At 30.6% G+C, this 22,243-nt stretch overlaps 1 protein-coding gene across 1 annotated transcript in view; it reads left to right on the forward strand.

Moving 5' to 3' along the window:
* The window catches only part of LOC118187653 (uncharacterized), a 51,444-nt gene that overhangs the window by 19,510 nt on the left and 9,691 nt on the right, over positions 1–22,243 (forward strand). The window contains exons 4-5 of the mRNA XM_035357914.2: positions 12,005–12,067; positions 15,269–15,426. Coding sequence (XP_035213805.2) covers positions 12,005–12,067; positions 15,269–15,426 — 221 coding nt within the window. The remainder of the gene's footprint in view (positions 1–12,004; positions 12,068–15,268; positions 15,427–22,243) is intronic.

Raw genomic sequence — 22,243 nt, forward strand, 5'->3', positions numbered from 1 at the left:
TATCAGAAAAGGCACATTTAATGACCTTAAAAAACTTTTCTGTTACATTGCTTTTTTCCTTTTAACTGATCTACATGACCTTTCTTGGTTAAATGAGCCATATCAAGAATGTTCAAATTCATTTATGTGCTCTAACATGTCTCTGCATCCGAATAGGAATAAACTACTGTAGGTTCATGAGAAATCCTGGCAGATGCACAGCTGAATGATATGTCAGCCTCTTAAATCTACTCACTCAGAATCACTATATTAATGCTGTGAAGTCAGTAAAGCATGGGCTAGAATTAGCATGCAGTGAATTCAAAAACACTGTCTTCTAGAAGTTAAGCAAACAATGTAAATTGGCAACTTTGAAAAGCTTTTATGAATTTGAGTATCTGAAAATTGCTGTGAATGGAAACTCCAATATGCAAATGTAATATGTTACAGCCAGTCATGAATAATTGTACAAACATATACTAATTATGTTGAAGACAGCAACATTCTGAAGAGTTTGAAGAGTTCGTTTAAATGCTGATACAAAATGTTTATAACTTTTTAGTATAATTTTTTTAGTGGGTTCCTGTTTCTATGGCTGAAAAAAGACAAATGGCAGATAACGAGTGCTGGCGGACACATTGAAGCAGCATAGTCAACTGAAGAACCTCAGTCTTTTCTTTGGCATTGATCATTCAGTAATTTCTTGAATTTGGAAACAAGTCTGGATGAGTAAAACAATTGTCTGGAGACCTGTGCCAGGCTTACCAAGTGTTACCATCCTTTCTGAAGTTCAGAATATTGCTATAGTAGCCAAGCGGAATTGGCAAGTGACCTCCAAAACTGTTATATCCTTGGTTGCTGCATCATGTGGTAAAATATCTGAGAGTACTGAGCACCAAATCTTCACATAAAGGAACTGTATGCCTGAGTACCAAGATTTATGTTCTACTAAACATCCAGTCTATTGGTGCCATTTAACATCTCAGTTGGACAAATTGATGACATGTTCTGTTTATGAATGAGTCCAGATTTATCCTGGAATAAATAAACAGGTATGAATCTGAAAAGAATGACATACCTGTAAACAGGTCCAAAGCATCATCGAACTTTGCACATTCAGAGGCGGCAGCATAATGGTGTCGGCTAGAATTTTTCAGAGGTATCATACCCAGCTGCACTTTTTTAAAGACAGTTCTGTGATGACTGCATGGCACCAGAATGAAGCCTTTACCTTATTGTGAGACTGCATTGTAGCAGTTGGACCTGATTTCCTCCTTATGGATGATGATGCTTGCCAGCTAATCTTTATTCTACGGTACCCCAAAAAATCAACAAGGAGTATTGGTTGTTCCCCAAATCTAAAAGCCCGCTGCACGAAAAAGATTTTTCGATAACCCCACTGTTGATGACGTTGGTGAAACTAGCCCTGGAGAAATTTTTATCGTTAAAAAGGGGTTATTTCTGTGATAAATGCAGATTTTGGCTATTTTTTTGTAATAGTAACCCTTTTGTATGGACCACGATTTTTTTCCCTTACCATTCTTTTCAATTGCTGCATTTGCTTGCACCTGTGTTGTTCTTATATTTTGACTTTGCTATAGTTTTACTTTGAATTTTGCTGTGGGTACCATCCTTTCAGAATGTGTAAGTAAGTAAGAGGATGAATGTAAGTAAATATGAGATAAGTAAGAGGATGAATGTTGATGTATTAGATTATGATGAAATTGTGACTTTGAGGTTTTTGTACGAGTTGGATAATGGACACAGAGTTGCCAACTCTCCCGATTTTCGACCGCTCTCCCGCCAACCCAATTTACAATATATTTCTCCCGACTTTTTCTTATTCTTAAAATTTCTCACGATTTTTATGGAACTTGGCTTAATGCTTTGTTATATGAACAAAAAAAAAAAAAAGTGATTTTGGACGTCTGAAAGCAATTGAATTTTCTCTAGCTTATATCTAAAACAAAACCTTGCGAATTAGATATTCTGCTTTGTGAGTGAGAGCATATATATATCCAGAAAGGTCGTTCTCCAGTTCTCCAATGGGCATCGTGCTCCACTGCGTGTCATCTGGCATATGTTAGCCAATGAGGACAACGCAAACTGTTATTTGGATGTTCTTTAGTTATTTCGGTCATTTTGTCCTGAGTTGTGTGAGTACACATGCCTTCGGGAAATAGTTTTAGAAATTATCATCTTTTGTTATGTCTGTGAGAAAGGTGAAATACTCGTGTACGTTTCAAAAATCCTACATAGTTGACTTTCCTTCCATTATTTCCTCAAGGAAATGTAATAAATTTGCGATGTGTACCGCCCGTCCTTGCGATTTTTTTATTTTGCATGGTGGAAGGGCAGATGTTCTCAAACATCTGCGTACACAAAAACACAAGGACAACATGAGTTGTTTTGAAAAAAAAAAAAAACAGAAAATTAAATTTTTCTTCAGAAACAGAGGACCAAAAAGTTATTAACGCAGAATGTCTGTTCTCTGCCTTTTTGCAGGAGTACAACCTGCCACTGAATGCATCGGATCACGCTGCAGCTTTATTTGAAAAATGTTTTCCGATAGTGAGATCGCTAAGAAATATTCAAGTGCAAGAACCAAAACAGGTGCAATTGTTAAAGAAATGGGTTTGAAAAATAAATCATCAGTTATTGATTGCAATAAAACAGCTCCGTTCTGCCTCTCTATGGATGGCAGCAATAATACCAATTCAAAACTGTATCCAATTGTTGTTTCTTTTTATAATCCAGAGTCTTCAGAAATTGAGTGCAGTTTACTTTCTGTCCCCACTTTAGAAGGACATTTGACAGGCTTTAATATACCACAGCTAATTATTAAAACTTTAAAAGAAAATGTAGTCCCTCTGGTTAATTGCTTAGCACTTGGTGCTGATAATACACCGGTATTGGTAGGTAGGTAGGTAGGTTACGGAGGACTGGAACGCCTGGTGTCTAACAGAGGTAAACAGGCATGTGTTCCAAGCCCTCCTCTAACTACGGCAAGAGCTTCCTGGAACCACACGAGGCCGCACCAGGAGATTATTGAGGTTGTCAAAGGGAAGTACATGGCCTTACAAGGGCATTAGTAGGATTGTATTACAGATTGAAGAGGCAAGCTGTGGTGTTACAGATAGTAGGTAGTTAAACTAAAATTACTTGGATAATAAGACGTCGCATAAAAAAGACATAAAAAATGCATAGGCAACAATACACAAAGCACAATGCGTAAAATGCATAAACAGAGAGCACAAAAAAAAAAAAAAAACAGGTACATACACATAGTCACTTAAGGCACAAAAAGATAAATGGAGTACATGAAGTCACATGAAAGCTGGAGCACAATGTTAGTGTAAGGCAGTTCTGTTGTATATAAATACAGGTACATCTTGAATGAAGAATGATGAGTTCATGAATACTCATGTGTGCAGAAGAGTGCGGTTAGATTGCTAAGGCGTTGATTATTGTAGCGTCGCTAAGAACATAGATAAAAACACTGATAAAAGGCACGAGGATGTTGTAGCACTAATTATTGGGCAGTGCCCCAGCAATGTGTGCACCGTGAGGCACACAAGCGTTCACTAACACTCCATAAGAAGATGCTTGTTCACATGCTGTTGAAGGGATTACACACGTATCATTATGGAGCCATAACACATCTCACTAAGGAGATGCCACATATTTGCGAATTGTTAGTATTGCCACTTTAGATTGTGGACAGGGGAACTTAAACACACAGTTGTGGTGAAGCCCAGATATTGTAAAATTCACTGGACTAGTCTTAGAGCTTATCGTCAGTACACCAGAGCGTCATTTTAGCACGGTAGGCAAAGGTCTGTGCCCAATGCCGCGATGGTATTCATGATGCTGGAGATTGAATTAACCGCTCCTTTGTGCGTTATAAGGAACCGGTGATAGGCGTTCCTATTATTTGTAGGAACCGGTATTGGTAGGCTTGAATACTGGTGTTGCAGGCATCTTAGGAAAATTCAGATTTGCAGATTATGAGGTGCACCTGTCACCCCTTAAATTGAGCAGCTGAAAAAAGGGCAGCTTCTTTACCAATAAATGTGGATGAACACATTGTTGATATTTATTATTATCTTGAAAGGAGTTCTAAAAAGAAGGAAAAATTAAAACAGTTCCAACAGCTGCATAACAGCAGTTTACAATTAGAGAACTTGGATGAAGTTATAAAATCAGCTAAGATTGACACCCAGTGGAGTTTAATTAGAAAACTGAAAGATGCTGATGGAATTTTGAAATATAGTGAACTGTCTAGAATTATGTTGGCCATCTTGACAGTTCCCCATAGTAATTGTGAGAGGATTTTCAGTGTTGTTGCGAAAACGAGGACTAAATTTAGATCTAATATTCGTGATGACACATTAGAAAAACTTTTATTAGCGAAAGCAGGCCTACATGGCAATTGCTATGAACAAAATTATGACGTTTCTTTCTTAAAGAAAGCAAAATCTGCCACTGTTTATAACATTTGTACGAAAACTGATTAAAGTTTTTTTTTTTTTTCGTTTTCTTAAACGATGCAAGTAATAAAAATGTTTTTTATGTGTAATGTATTTTTGTGTTGCTTGCATTTAAGAATTAGTTACTATTTAAAATTAATTCATTATTAAAAACTATATTTTCATCATATAAAGTCTTTTTAACATTGTGAAAAATCTCCCGATTTCTTAAAAAAATCTCCTGATTTTTGAGTGTCATAGGTTGGCAAGTATGTGGACAAAAGACGTTTGATTTCTGCATGACGGCTGTTTAATTGCTGATAGATGTGAATGTCGGATGTCATTTATTTATTCCTCTGTGTGTGTTAATTTTTGTTAAAAGATTTGTTGTTTAATTTTTTTATGTTAGGAAATTTGTATTTTTGGTTATTTATTCGTTTTTGTCTGTTAAGACAGTGTTTTGATGCCATCTTGGATGTGGCGAATTTTTTTTTAATAATCCCCAAGGGATACTGTACAATAAATTTTTAAGAATATATTGCAATAAATATATTTAAGAAATAATGTTGAAATAAAATATTTTTATTTTCTCCTGTCTTATTTTTAAGTGAGATTACTTTACATGCAGAGAACAGACATTCTGCATTAATAACTTTTTGGTCCTCTGTTTCTGAAGAAAAATTTAATTTTCTGCTTTTTTTTTTTTTTTTTTTTTTTTTCAAAACAACTCATGTTGTCCTTGTGTTTTTGTGTACGCAGATGTTTGAGAACATCTGCCCTTCCACCATGCAAAATAAAAAAATCGCAAGGACAGGTGGTACACATCGCAAATTTATTACATTTCCTTGAGGAAATAATGGAAGGAAAGTCAACTGTGTAGGATTTTTGAAACATACACGAGTATTTCACCTTTCTCACAGACATAACAAAAGATGATAATTTAAAGTCTTTTTAACATTGTGAAAAATCTCCTGATTTTTGAGTGTCATAGGTTGGCAAGTATGTGGACAAAAGACGTTTGATTTCTGCATGAGGATGTGAATGTCGGATGTCATTTATTTATTCCTCTGTGTGTGTTAATTTTTGTTAAAAGATTTGTTGTTTAATGTTTTTATGTTAGGAAATTTGTATTTTTGGTTATTTATTCGTTTTTGTCTGTTAAGACAGTGTTTTGATGCCATCTTGGATGTGGCGAATTTTTTTTTAATAATCCCCAAGGGATACTGTACAATAAATTTTTAAGAATATATTGCAATAAATATATTAAAGAAATAACGTTAAAATAAAATATTTTTATTTTCTCCTGTCTTATTTTTAAGTGAGATTACTTTTCATTTTTATGACATAGGAATATTTTGATATTGAAAAATAAAAACAAAATAATAAAGCACAATTTCTGAAACACTTTTGAGAATAAAATACAAAGGCTTATATAATTATTTTAAAATTAATTTCATTTGTCTTTTATATTTTTTCGTGTTCAGATTTTTTTCTCTTGTAATTTTGTCAGTTTCATGTCAGTCATGTAATGTGTATCAGTTTTCTTGAGAATTCACATTGCACTTTTCTTTACTAAACTTCTTTTTTTAAAGAAAATCGTCTAGCTTTTTCCTTTTATAGAGTTGGTAGGGAAGATTTAGGCAAGGTTGATAGACCTAAATTTCCAGAAAAATGTAATGAAATGAAAAATGTCTTCATGATATTAAACACGTAATGGGTGTGTTTCATAAGAAATATATGTATTTCTTAGCTTTTTAAAAATTTTTGGAGGAATAGTGAAAACAAAATTATTTGCATCTTCTTCTTTTCATCCCAAAAGTCTGTCTCGTAGAATTTTTATGTTTCCTTTATTTTCTTATCTTTCCGCCATAATCAAGCATTGAAGCATACAAAGAAATTGAAAACCAGCAATATATTAAAAAATTCATCTTATATGTCTCAATGCACTAAAATACCTCAGTTCCTGCCCAAAATTCTGAAATTTTTGCCGTCCCTAGATTCTGTTGCTTGGTGCTTCACTAAATTCTAAAAATTCTGCCACATTGGCTCTGCTGTCAGCTCTGACCTTATATCATTTAATATTTATTATCAAAGCTCATTAAAGAAATAAAATTAACAGTTTTTTTTTTTTTTTTCTTTTTTTGTATACATTCTAAATACAAGCAGTTCTTTAGAATAACAGAAGCCTTTAATTAAATCAGAAAATTCTAAAATGAAGAGGAAACTCATTGAAGAAGAAATTGCTTTTATGAAGAGAAATAAAATTATTCTTCAAAGGTACATTGTTGTGACATTAATAAAATAAAAGATGAAGCAACAAGTGGGAACATTGATTCGTGTATTGAAACAAACTTAGAAAAGATGCTCATAAGAAGGAAATTGATGTAAATTATCTAAAATTTCGAGAAAATTTTCAAATTAGAAAGACCCATAAATTTTTTATTTGTTGTTGCTACAAACATAAACATAAATACAAAACATAAAAACATAAATGTTTTTAGCTTTTAATATATAATTGTACGAATATCACTTTAAAAACATCATAAATTATAACTGCTGTAAAATGTTCTTAGCGTTTTTTAATGGATATTTTGTAGAAATAAAAAAAAATTGTAATTGTAACCTATTAAATCTATTATGATTAAGAATATCTAACCATGTAATTTAATTATTTGTAACTAACTGCTTAACTTTAGAAGTTATCTCTACATGTTAAAGGGAGTTATTGCCTTTCCTTATTGTAGATGTAAGATACAACACAAAAGTGTAAAAATTAACACAAAACTTTATTCCTGATGTCTAATGAGCTTTAAAATAATACAGAACAATCTATCCCCTCTGGTGCTTGCATAGTTTATTGGAACTTTCTATTGAATACGGGCTACAACTTCCAACAATTCTGCATGAAGCTATGAATCGCTAACTGGGTCAGGAAAAGTAAAGCTAACTTTAAACATTAACCAATCATGTCAACGTCAAATGCTTATGTCTTTTCTGATTAGTGCCTTTCTGTCTCTAAGCAAGCAGTTGCAGGTGCAAGCCAAGCTTCTGTTATGAGTGACTTCTGTTATGAATTATTATACTTCTCAATTTAACTTATGCTAGACATAAAATCCGTGTAAACCTTTGGATTGAATGTGTATGTGATGAAAGGAAGCTTAAAAGAAAGAATCACTATAAAGCTAACTGTTAGTAAAATTTCTTTAAAGTATATGGGACTGTTATAACTGTAAAATATAAATGTTATAAGTGTAAAAATTTCAAGAAATGTTATAGTTTAATGCTAATTACTTGAAAAAAATTGAAGTTGATTTTATTCTTGAATTTGTTTTATAATAAAATTAAATATTAGGTTTAATAATAATGCATCCTACTCAAATATAATTTTATTATAATAAATTACACAGGTAGTATTAAAAAAGTGTAGTGCAGGTGTAGATAATTGCTTTAGTTTATTGAGTTCATGTTTGCTGATAGGTTTTTATTTTCCATTGGTGGTCATTAAAGTCTCAAAACGTACTTAATTTCCATATGCAGAAATGTGTATGAACCCTGAAAATTAAATAACTTTGCTATTTATCGAAAAGATGAAAGATTCTTTTTTACTTACTTTTCTTTCTGGCTTTTGGGAAGTCTTAAAGTATATTATTTTCCAAGATCTCACTAAATGTCTGATAATCAAATTTGGAAAATTATGTTTACAACTATTAGCTCGAGGCTTTTCCAATTTCTAATAGCTTTTTACTTTAAATTTAAAAAATTGTCTGGGACTTTTGAAGTTAAAAAGTAATTAAAAAAGCAAGGCTAGTCACGAAGATTAAAATTGTTGATATTTTGTGTTATCTGTAAAGTTAGAATGTCTTAGAAAAGAGCAGAATTTAGGCTTGGTTTTAATTTATTTAAAGAGACAATCACACTTGGCAGAAACAAGTATCTTGTATACAAACCTAGTTATAAACATGCACATAATACCTCTCTAAAAAAAAATTAAAGAAAAGGGAAAGAAATAATATTTTATGTATTAGGTAAATGTATTGGGTTATCTGAAAAGTCATGACACGTTTTTCTATGTTGTTCAAAGGCTCTTTTTTAATAAAAAGAACAATAAGCCAGTCAGTATTATAGTCCCCTTTTTGTTGGGTAACCTACTTTCTTTTAATAAGCTGCCTAATTCCTCATTGACAAAAGTGCCCAGCTTTGTCAGCGAAAGCTAAACAATGTGCTTATTTACATTGTTTAGTTTCTGCTGATATTGTTTTTCGCTGATTTTTCTTGTCTGACAAGTGAAAGTCCGAAGGCACACGATCAGGTAAGTATGATACGTGGGGCAACACTTTTCATCTATAATCCAATAATTTTTGTCAGTTATCAAACTTGGATGTGTGGACTTGATTCCAACCTACTACTAATGAGCCACAAATCAGTTTGATGTGTGCTGTTGTTGCAAATTGGACAGTTTCAACGAATCCATCTTCCAGAAACTTTCAGAATTAAGAAATCATACAGGAACTATATTCCATCCCTATAACACGAGACTACATACAAGTTTGATAAAATGACAAAAATTACTGGAGCTTCTATGAGAAGTGTTGCTATGCGTATCATATAAGGACCTGATCTTGAGTTCTCAGACTTTCACTTGTTTTACTCTTTTCAAAACTTTCATTTCGGCTCACAATGAACTGGAATTTGATCTGTCAGTACTATCCTCAGGACAGATGGTTTTAGTTTATTCAGCTTATGATTCCTTACTAAATGTAGTATTTCATCTCGATGTACTCCGTCTTTGATATGATTTAAATTAAATTCCTCGTCATTATAAATATCACGAATACACATCAAATAGTTTTCTCGTTGCAATTTTCTAATTTCGACTATGCGTAATGTATGCTTTACGCATGCGCGCGTTGAAAGAAATGTTTAATAAAGTAAATAAATAAATATTAAGCTCTTTTTTTTTTTTTTTTTTTTTTTGTAAATTTGATATCCTTTAGATGATAATTGCTCTTTATTTCATAAATTACGGTTTCATATTTTTAATTTTACAATTTCTGCAGGCCATCTTACCAGATTTAAACTGATGATCTATAATCCGGAATCGCCGAAGTCTCGACTAGTCCGGATTAAAGAATTTTGACTGTATATACTATCCAATAGAAATTCCTTGTTTTGCACCAGATAAAGTAGACAACTCCAAATTTTCTCTTATGATTTATTGATGTATCTACATATCAAAAAGCAAGCTAGGGTAAATTAAGCACAGTAACCAAAAATGCAAGATTTAAATGTAATGTATGCATCACACATTAGCAAGTTATCACATTGTATGAGTAGCATTGCATTGTATAACTTGTAGCAAATTTTCTAAATCAGTAATGAGTAACCAGGTTTTGTTTTCGAAAATAAATTTTTAATTATTTAATTTTTCTTTTAATTCACACATAAAAAATATGTCTTGTCAATTTAAATTTTAATCCTCATTTTTTAAATAGGGGTGTATTTTCTTAGATTGCTTCCTCCTATTATTGCTTTTTATTTTAAAGATGATTAAAGAATATAATATATAACTCTTCCTGTCCAATTAGGATTGACTTTAAATATGATTATTTTGGTCAGTGTTCTGTGTATCAAATCTCTTTTAAATGGGATTTATACTATTCAGTGAAGTAAATTTAAATTGGTTTCCAAGGATTGCTTTTTATTTATTTTAAGTAGGAACTAATGCTATTGATCCATCCAGTATGTTTAAGATGATTAAAGAATATAATTCTTCTGTCATATGAGGATGTACAGTGCAAAGTCTTTAATCCGGACTCGTCGGGAATTCGGCGATTCCGGATTATAGATCATCAATTTAAATCTGGTAAGTTGGCAAGCAGAAATTATAAAATTAAAAATATGAAACCCCCAGATCCAATTAGAAGATTAAGGAACAACACAATCTGCAACATTAACTGAAATAGATAATTAGATAATTTTAGCCTAGCTTATACCGTCCATTATACATTAAACGCGCATGCATAAACATATCATGCGCATGCGTAAACGCTACACATGCGCAGAAAGTTTGTAGTTTTGAGGTTCGGATTATGGACGTCCGGATTAAAGACTTTGTACTGATTACTTTAATTGTGGTTATGTTATGTATTACTTTAATTATGTTATGTTCTGTGTATCAAATAAATTCTTAAAAAGAATTTATACTATTCAGTGAAGTAAATTTAAATTGGTTTCCAAGGATTGGAGTACAGTTAAGAGTTAATATAATGGCATAAAAACACTTAATTCATTCATACTCACATCAGTGGTTCTTCATGCCATGTTGCAGTGAAATGAATACACTTCTTCCAATTTATTTCTAATCTTCTTCTAATAATACACTTCTAATTTTACTTTATAAGGCAAATTCTATATACAAATAATATCTGCAGATTTGTTGGAGTTACAATGATACCTATTTAATGCCACTCATCTACATCACCACACCCATCCACTCTCTTTCATGCTCTCTGCTGAAACTCTTTAATTAACTATACATACATGGTGGTGCAGTGCCCCCTGTAATTTTCTATACAAATACTATAAAATAAACTGTACTGTCTGATTATCTATGCTCACCTTAAGAAAAGTCATCAACTCATAGGCAACTAATTTTTTGCAAAGCTAGTACACAAAAGTCAGCAACCATTTTCAAAATGTCAGCATGACAAGAATTTCATAAAAGAGCAATCGGTCAATAATGTTAAAAAAGCGAGAAATATCTATAATGAAACAGCATTTTCATGAAATTCTTATGTAATTTCCACTGTTCTTCCCATGTACACAGCGATGAGTTTTTGCTTAAAAAAACTAGAATGACCAAATTTGACACCCCATCTTTTAACATTTTGCTTGGTATTTTTAACATTGCATTTGCGTAAAATTTATTCATTTAAGAAGTACACTATTATAGAATCTGAATTTTTGCATTCGTCTGTTGGGCAAAATGCTATATTTCTGAAAAAATGCAATGCTTTCTTTTTCCTCAGTTGGCAAATTCTGCAGTTCCATTATGATTTTTTACAAGGAAAAATATGCATTTAATGTATATCAGAATAAGTAATCAGAAATGCTCAAACAAGTCAGAAGAATGACCATTGAATTTTTAGGGCTATGTGCATGCATATGCATTGCATTGTCTTTCTCATTCATTAGTTTAAACTGCCTTTTTCCCGTGAAGATAGATATATGAAAGATCTCATATAGCTAGCTGACTTCTATAACTACATAAACAGAAAATCATTATTACTGATGGTTTGGGAACTCATTGAATGATTGAAAACTCATGGTATGTAATTGAATAACATTAGAAAGTAACAAGAACAATATTGGGATTTACTAACTTCCATTATCTAGTAAGGAAAAAAATGTAATTGGAGTATCTTTTAAAGTTTTGTATTCCTTTTTAAATATATCATAATTTATTTACCATTTATATAAAAGTGTAAGTAGTTTTTCCTTTTTTTTTTTTTTTTTTCTTCATGTTTATAGATGTTTATGTTGCTAAATATTTATAGGCTTTTACCAGGGTGAAGCAATAATTCAAAATATACTTAATGCTTGGACTTCCCATCTTATTGGTAAGTTTTTACGATAGTTTTCATTTTTAATTAATTTTACACTGCATTCTTTGTTCAATAAGATGCTAACTTTAATACATTTTATTAATGTATCTTGTTGATATAGCTTTTAACACATCTTGTTGTCTTTCTATATTTCATTTCATTAATGTGGATGTAAATTTTAATGTACAGTATATACTCTCTATTATCTGTATGTGGCAGTCCCTATACACGCTCAACACTATGCACGAGAGTAGCTAAAGCTTGGTATAAAGTTAAGGAACAGCACTTTTAGCCATAAAGATTCTTCCAAATATAGAAATTGGAGATTTATATAATCCTGAAGAAGTCACTGAAGTTGTATGCCAAAAAATTGAAAATTGAAATTTCTTTGAAAGTATCAATTGAGAAAACATCGAGGAATAGTTCGATGGGGATTTGACAGAGCCGTGCTTTCAGTGTTTGCATTATGCATATACTGTTTCAAATGTGACAAGGACAAAAGAGGCAGTAAGTAATACCGAAAATGCTAGCGAAGAAGGTACTGACCGTTACATTAGTTCCAAGACTGCAGTGATTTCTCTTGAAACTCTACATGTTCTTGATGGAGGGATGGTGAAATTATGGATTTCTTTAAAATATAAATATATCCATTAGGCATAAAAACTGATAGTTTGGATAATCTGTGACTTTCTTCCCCATCTTTAGCCCAGGTAATCGAGAGTACACTGTATATGCTTTTTGAAGCAGGCTGTTCAATGGATAGAAATCTTTACTGTTTTTTAATTTCATTTAATTGAAGGAGCATTTTTGCTGATGAGATCTTAATGAATGACTTGTAGTTTTATCCTGAATGCCAGCTATATTTATATACTCTAAAAATAATTAAAAACTTGAAATGTGTTATGTAATTAATTTTTCATATATATTTCATATAATTAGATTTCATAATTCATATATTTTGATCGTCCATAGGAAACACAAAATTACTGTCAATCCAACGGCAGTTTAAAAAAACACAGGAAAGAGAAATAGCTTATACTATAATTAGCAGAAAATACTATGAATAATTTACTGTATTTTTAAGAGTTTAATTTGGAGAATAAGTTTGTTTATGCAAATTAAATCGGTATTTAAAATAAGAACACACAGAACAAGAGGAATTTTTTTTTTTCTAATATTAATCTTGCATTGCAATAAGAGTTATCGGGAAACAGAAGAATAATAACTTCATTTACTTAATTTCTCAGTTTAACAATTTTTAATGCATAATATAACGATCCTGAATCTTAATATATTCTTGATTATGTACAATTAAATTGCATGCTCTTAAGGAATAAAAATCATTGTTAAACATCGTGGCATAATTTTCTATCACTCCTGTTATCCCATACATTTTGCTCTCCTTTTTGCATTTCTTGTACAAATTTTGCTTTATTCTCACAGTTTGTATTAGTAATTTTTCTGTCATTCTGCAATAACAAACTTGTTCCCTTTTCTTTACGAAAGCCATTGTTAATCAGAAGCTAATTTTATTTATGTATGACATATACATGCTAAACATTTTATAATATAAATTATTTTTGGCACTTGCATATTATCCCATTGACTGTGAAAGTTGGCTCCCATTGAACCATGAAAGTAGGGAGAGATGCCACAAAATTTATGGCACTCATTCCTGTGGAATTCTGAAGAAACTGCTACCTCTTTATTTAATGTAATCAGCATTTGATCTTCTTTTAACCGTAAGATGTGTTTAGATTTCTACAAGTACTTTTTCTTCTGGGTTATTGTTCCAGTATATTACTGTTTTGTTGGCTGTATTCAGTTGACCATATTCTGTCCAGTAATATGTACACTGGGGTGGGAAAGTTCTGTTTTTTCTATTTCTATTCTATTGGGCCGGTTGACGAAATTCAACTTGCGTTTTTCATGTCTTGAAAGTGCGACTTACGAACTGTATTTGATTTATATACAGCATTGTTCTAACCTGGGTTTTTTGACACAAAATCAGACTTTTTCTGAAGTGACATGCCAATTTTTTTTCCATATTTCAATTCTACGACTCATTATGCCAAACTGCCAAGTTTTTAAAAAATTAGCTCTCAAAATTTTAGCTCCTCATTGTTAATTGAATTTTATATACATTTATTATTATTATCTCTCTCTCTCTCTTTTTTTTTTTTTTTTTTTTTTCCTTACTCAACTTGATTCCTTCTTCCAGGATTCAAAATTTAGGCTTAATTCAAATATTTTTATGGTTTGTTTTTAAAATTTGTATTTTTAAATATTTTTGTAAATTTATTAAAAACATTTTTGTATTATAACCTATAAAATTCTAATGTAAATGTATTTCTTGGCATACCTGCAAAAAGTTAGAGTTTTTAGTCAAAATGTTTTAATATATACATAAATTTGCATATTTGAATGTTTTGAAACTCTGAATATTTATTATAAGTCAAACATGCTTTATGCACTTTGTTAAATTTGTTTGAAAGAATGAACCATACTTTTTTTTCTGCTCGTGGACAATAAAAAAGGGGAAAGGAAAATAGGTTACTGTACATTAAAAAGTTTGCAAAGTGAATTATTCTTGGCGCAAACTAAAAAAAATGTGCCTGAATTTCTCAGTAAGTTTGTACCAAATTTTACAAAATTTAATATTTATGCATAATTTGAGTCGTAGAATTGAAATATGAAAAAAATTGCCATGTCGTATCAGAAAAAGTCTGATTTTGTGTCAAAATACCTATATTAGAACAGTGCTGTATATATAAATCTAATATATATCCTAAGTTGCACTTTCGAGACACGAAAAATGCAATATGAATGAATGTCAAATGGCCCAGTAGAATGGGAGATACAGAACAGTCCCCTCCCTTTTTTGCACAGTACCTTATATTTTAAAGGGTTTAGTATTATCCCCTAACTTCGAAAATAATCTCCTGCTGCTTTTTCTGAAAAGTATAGTAATAACAGTTAATTTATATACTTGTTCACAAAAACAAAATATGGCTTATTGAGAATCAATGGGAATTACATCAAACAAAAGCACAAATGTTATGATTGTGTTGTTTCTTCATGCTTATCCGTAACTTGCGCTAAATCGCTGTGCTTGCTGACAGTTTCACAGTCAATAGAACATATGCATAAGAACCATACTTTTTAAATTGCACTTTTTAATCACTTTCTTAATTTAACTAAATTTGGTCTCTCTAGGTTTAGAATATCTTGTAGAAATTCGAAATTCAGGTTCAAACAAAACATCAGTAAGAAATTATCATTGTGTTCTTTGTGATGAAGATCTTTTGAAACCTGTGTCTGGTAATAATGTTATAAATCACATCATTAGCAACAGACATATGATTCACTATTTGGTAAGTATTGCTTATTGACACTTATTATATAATTCCAGTATTTTTATAGAGCAATTAAAAAGTATGAAATCTGATTAAATATTCAATAATTTGGTATAAATAAATTTTTTTAAATTTTATAATTGAACCTGTTTAAGTAATGCTTAAAGATTTTAGAGATTTTCTTTATCACATCCTTGTGAATTATTCATTATGTACCCAAGTCATAAAACTGCTTAAATTCATCATGTTTATTATACATATCATTTGGGCAATATGGAGAGTCATTGTATTTTAATCCCTCTTCCATTTTAAATTTAAATATATATGATAACATTATTTAATTACATAGAAATGACTTTGTGTGTTGCTGCATATAAAATCTGGAAAAATCACAGTTATTCATTTTTAGCTGTTTGTATCAAAGCAAAAATATAATCGTAAATGTATATTATATAAAATTTCAGTACTGTGATTTAGTTTTTGAAGTATTATTTTTGTTTCTTTTATTCAAAATAATAATAATTCTGAAAGGATTCAGATTTTAATATCATAGAGGCTTTGCTAATGTTATTTTTGCTCTCGCTAAGTATTGCAGGTTGCCAATCTGCTGTTGAACTCATTCATGCTAACACATTTTTTTTTGTCTCATTAGCTTTATTATTAAGCATAATTTTCTTCACACTTATGACACTTAAAATTCAAGAGCAAAATCACAAAATATTTAAAAGCAACATATTTTAAGAATTCTCAATAGAATGTTAGGGTTTGTCGTATATTTTTTTTACATTTGCGATATTGTTTCTTTGAAAAGTAGCTGCTGAAGTGGCCAGTCGCCTAAAAGCATTGTTGTAAAAAAGAAAAAAGGTCTGTAATAATTTTAACGAGTCCTGTCATTTAATAAAGTGTGTCAATTAATAGTGTGTGAAAGTGTCATTTAAATTAAAATTATGTAATATTTTTAATTACACGTTTCATGATTTAAATGCATTTTTTTAAAAATCAGTCAAATTAAAAAGTAGAAAAATATTAAGAGCTGCATTATTGCTTTTCGACCTTCAAGGTGTTCATGTTCAAATGAAGGCCATTGTGGATTAAAAATTTGGTGTCTTTAGGTGTCATTGTTTTTCCACAGTGTGAGGAACATTCTTAGATACATGCAGATTTTTCACAATTTATTTATTTTTAAAAAATATATTGTGATAACATTAGGTGACAGAAATTTGAAAAGTGTTACAGACACAAAAATGGCACGGGCAAAAAGTGATTTACGGGACTTATAGCACCTCTGACGCTAATAATATAAAAGATAATAAATTATAAATCTAATAAACTATTTTTTTAAATTTTTTGTTCATATTCATAATTTAATTATTATATTTAAGTTATATATGTATAATTATTTATATTAAATGTAATGGGGTAATGAAGAAAACCATTCTTTTCAAATAGTTTGATCCAAGAAAAGGGTTGGAAATATCTAGCTAAACACAATGGTGTACATTGTATGACAGTGTGATACTATGTATGGCAAGGGTGACCAAGGATACCATTTGGTAGCTTGGCTGAGAGATGTGCTCTCCAGACCTAGCAACCACGAATTATCATTGTTCCATTCTGTGTACATTGTATGACAGTGTGATACTACATATGGCAAGGGTGACCAAGGATATCATTTGGTAGCTTGGCTGAGAGATGTGCTCTCCAGACCTAGCAACCACGAATTATCGTTGTTCCATTCTGTGGGCGGTCACCTCTAGGGGGAAACCTTTGAGAATGAGGCAGACTTGTATCACATATATCTTTGCATCCAAGACCATCAAGTTGTATTGCCAGGGCATTACACAGCTGCAGGAATGTTGGCAAAGGGTGTCCTGCGCTGATTGAGATTATTTTGAGACATAACCCTGAGTATCAGTCTTATGTCTGTCTTTCTGATGATTAAAAACGACAAGAAAGTTTTTGATATAGTTGGCCGTGAAAGATTATCCACATAAAGTCGTAAGCAATACAGTCTTGTGATTAGATGAGTGAGCTATTAGTTTTTCAACGAAATGTGCATTATTTATAGTAGTTACAAATCCTAGAGCTATCAAAACTGTTTCTAGGATTGTGTTACACTTAGAAGCAGTACATTTACCTTTTTAGTGGATATATAGCTTTGGATAATACCCAGAAGTTTTGAGAAATTGTAGTATATTTTAATATTTGTCATTTTTGCCTATTGCAGTTTGTAAATTGATAGTAGTTTAAAAACTAATAATTATAAAAAAAGTTTTTTATCCTGAAATTAAATAATTATTAACTGAATTTAATGTGCACCAGTTTACAATTTATAATGATGGAAATATTTACAAATTTTGGATGGAAGGTATTGTGATTATAGTGTGATTACCTTCAATACTTTCAATCTGTTTCTTATATTAAAAGGAGGGAAATGAATACAATATGTATATATTACTTTTATGGTTAAAAGATTATATTTAGGCATAGTTTATTTGTCTATGCATTAAATTTGTTAGTGGAAATAAAATGAGAGGTATATCAGATGGAAATAGTTGAAAAGAACATATACAGTACGAAATCCGTAATCTGGACGTCTATTATCCGGAATGATCTATAATCCGTACCTCAAAGCCACAAACTTCTTTTTTTTTTTTTTTTTTTTATTTTTGTATGCTTTACGCATGCGTGTTTAATGCGCGCTTCCGATAGTGATAGAAAGTGACAGAGAACGAAAACGTTTATTGAAAAACGAATAAATTTCGATTGACAAGTTATTCGGTATTCTCGACACAGCAATTACAGGACAGTGGAAATTTGAACAGTGGAGCTTTGTAACTGAACTAGAAATTATGTCTGTTTATAAAATTAAAGAGAAAGTATTAGCATGAAAAACGAAGCAACTTAAACAACTTACATTGAAAGAAACGTTTAATAAAGGAAACAAATAAATATTAAGCTTTTTTTTTTTGTAAATTTTGATACCTTTTAGATCATAATTGCTCTTTATTTCATAAATTATAGTTTCATATTTTTAATTTTATAATTTCTGCTTGCCATCTTACCAGATTTAAATTTATGATCTATAATCTGGAAAAAACCCTAACCCGGAATCGTCGAAGTCCCGACGAGTCTGGACTTTGTACTGTATATCTTTTAATTAACTAAAAATCATGTAAATCTGAAATGTTATTTATTTCTTTCCTTCTTTATTTATTTTTTGCACATTATTAGCAGGTTTTAAAAACAGGCGACATTAGCTGATCAGAATAATTAACATGTAAAATTTACATCCTGTATCAGCAAACGAGATAGGTTGATTTTAAAATATTTGGCTGTGCATGTTAAAAAATGTGTTTGCAAATACCGAGTTCACAAAAGAGTAACTTCTGTTTCCAGAAATAGGTAGCATTATGTTTGTTTTGTTATTCTTCAGTCTATCTTATAATTTTTCTTTTGAAATTTGGCAGCTGACATTTTTATTTTGTTACAGAAACAAATTCAGTCTATTTTTGTTTACAACTGTTAGTTTACGGCCAATTTAAACATGAGGTGCAAAAAATAAATATTTTGACGTCTTTTATTTTTTTATTTTCGTAAAGCCAAGGAAGCGGCTGAACTTCACAGAGAGATATGTGAAATTTATGGTACTGATTGCATAACAGAATGCAATTCACTGTATTGCTGTATTGCTTACACAGTGTCAGAATTGGTGTAAAAAATTTCATTCTGGAAATTAGTTCATGAGTGAAATTATTTGAGCTTAGTTGGGAAGTGATGTTGCTTTCCCTATATAGTCCCAATCTTGCACCATCAGATTAAATGGTAAAAATTTCAGAATTAACGATTACGTCCAAATCACACTTGTTTGAGCTTTTGGCTGATAAAAACCAGAAATTCTATTAGTGCGGAATCATGAAGTTACCAGAAAGATGGCAAAAGGTCATTGAACAGAATAAAAGATATTTGACTGATTTGATATTAAAGTTCATTTTTTGTATAGAAAAAAATTGTGTTTTATTTTACATTAAAAAATTGAAATTACATTATTGTCAACGTGATAAATTGCTGTAGCAGACATGTAATGGCAATACTAAATTTTAAAAAATTGAAAGTTTCTTTAGAGAAATTATATGCCTTTTTTTTTTTTTTTTACTTTTAACAGAATGAAGTTATTTACTAGTTTGTTCTGAAATGTTAAAATTGAGTATCATTCTTTAATTAAATTTATTACTGAAGGTCTTAAACCGAAAGAAATAAAACAATGCTGGGATCATGTGAATAATTATTCATCTCCTTCCTATTCTATAATGAAAGAATGGATAAAATTATTTTTCATGACTTGAGAATCCATAAAAGATTATTCTTACAAAGATTGACTGTGGAGGCATTTACATCTGAGAATATTATTCTTCTCCAGGAGGAAATATTAAATAATAGGAGGGTAAAAAGCAAGAAGATAAGCAGCAAGATTGGATTTATCGAAGACAAATTTTCACAGTCTATTTGAACATCTTCAAATGAACGAAATTTCTGCAAGATGGACGTTTTAAATTCTTTAACAATTCAAAATAGCTGTATTGTTTTAAGGAGCTTGATCATCCATCCATCAAACAGCACAGATTGTGATTATCTATTCTTCGGAGTAAAATCTGACCTATGTGAAAAGAGATTTAACACATTAAGTGTCACCATATTAAAAAAAGAAATGTTTTGGCTTCCTGTTTTTTTTTTTTTTTTTTTTTTTTTTTTTTGATAATCATATCATAATGTTCCCTAATATTATGTAATATATTTGAAAAGCATATTATGTTTATATCTGATATTATTATCTAATATCATCTAATATTACCTTTGTATAATTATCTAATATTACCTTTGTATCATTATCTAATATTACCTTTGTGTTTCATCATTTATTTATAATTTTATTGGCCAAAATTAGTTTTTATTCATCTATGTGGAAGGTGCCAAGGTCCATGTGGACAAAAATTTTATTTTTTCCACCAAAGATTTGTGTGCCACTAGGCCACCTAAAACTATAACTTCATACAGTCAGTTCAGTTTTAATCCCGTTAGAATACATACGCCTGAATCTAAATGCATGTCTTTATACCTCATCTATTACAACTGATTGTTAGGTTAATATATGTTGTATGTTAGTAATGCTGCCTGCTGTACTAATGGGTCTGGCTTTGAATTCCAGAAAAGATATGGATGTTTGTAAGTGTATAGTATCTGTGTGGTGAAGGCACTCAAAATACATGTCAAGCTGAAAGTGCTCTAAAGATGTAAATTGTGAGCTCTAGCAGCTAAGGATTGTTGAGAGTAACCTGTAGACCTAGAGATATTCTCTTTCAAAACTGGGGCAGAACTGCACAGGTAGTAATGGCAGGACTATGCTTATTATGGCCAGTGACAAAATTCTGATGTCCCGACCACTTCTGCCAATACTTGTGGAGCATTTTGTTGACAAACCTTCAGATTATTTTTTTCATGGTCATAGAGCTGCTCATTAAATGATGTTAAAAGTGTATCGAAGTGTACAAAGATCATACCAATACTGTAATAGCTGTGTTGACAATTTCTTTTGAAGCCATTAATGATGTAATTCTTCATAGTACTATAGATCATGATGTGTAGATTTTTTTTTTATTATTTTGCGAGTAGTTTATGTCAACTAACTTTGAAAATTCAAATAGTGGATATATTATTGAAAGATTTGTATAAATGATTTATCTTATATTCCTTGTGACTTTGACGAAAGTGTTATTAAAATCTGCAAGATAGATTTTTCTGTGTGTATTTAAAATACAGCTGACAATTCAGAGAGTATTACACAACCATTGGATCTTCCATGTGATAAGTGATGAAGAAATTGGGCTTTAATGTATAAATTTTAATCCAACAAAGAAAATTAAAAGCATATTAAAACCAGTACATCTCTTGGGAAAAAGATAAAATAGACAATGTTGGAAGTATTCTTATTGGAGATGATTCATCAAAGTTTATTGCTTTGCCAATGAATAAATATTATATTCAAAATTTCCAAAAGTGTAAAACTTGACAGAAAACTAGAAAGTAATTTGATATAATTGCAGTTGAATAGGAAAAATTGTTTGCTCTTAGAATTATGTTAAAACAAAATTTGAAAACTCTGTCTATGATCTCCAAATCCATTGACAGAAGCCCTAACTTTCCCCAAAACTAGGTTTGGAATAGATTCTATAGGTTTATACTTGTTTTTCATTAGCATTTATTCAAGTTTCAGCAAATGATAAATAATTTTTAGAGAAACTTTGAGGCCAAAATATAGTTGTCAGTTAGTCTTGATTTATTGTGTCAAACCATATAACATGAATAAAACAATGAAATATGATAATCATTTTAACTACAGAAACTAATGAAATTCCATTCTTAAAAATTTGGGGTACCGTTCAATGTATGGAAATTAAATTTTCATTTCCCAGTGTGATTTATAGTTAACTCTGCTATCTTACATATCTAATATTTAGAATAAGTGAAATGAATGATATTTTATTAATACATAGCAGACATTTTTTATTTCCAATTGTCAAGGAAAACTATGAACTTTTAGTCAGTGCTAAGATTCTTATTATTTGTAAAGTGTTGTGCATATACTAAAATAAATGAAAATTATCTGAAAACTGAAAATTTGATTTTTTAATTATGTTTAACTCTTCCATTCCTCACAAGGTTCTTAATCAAAAATCAGATTAAAATTAATTGGCTAGAGAGAGATGTGCTTTGTAAAATTTGAACAAACGTTAAACTACAAATAAACTGCATTCTAATTCAAGCTGTTCTAATGATT

Source organism: Stegodyphus dumicola, chromosome 1 (assembly GCF_044657685.1).
Source record: "Stegodyphus dumicola isolate Sdum_Otavi_A_Nest chromosome 1, ASM4465768v1".
Taxonomy (NCBI): domain Eukaryota; kingdom Metazoa; phylum Arthropoda; class Arachnida; order Araneae; family Eresidae; genus Stegodyphus; species Stegodyphus dumicola.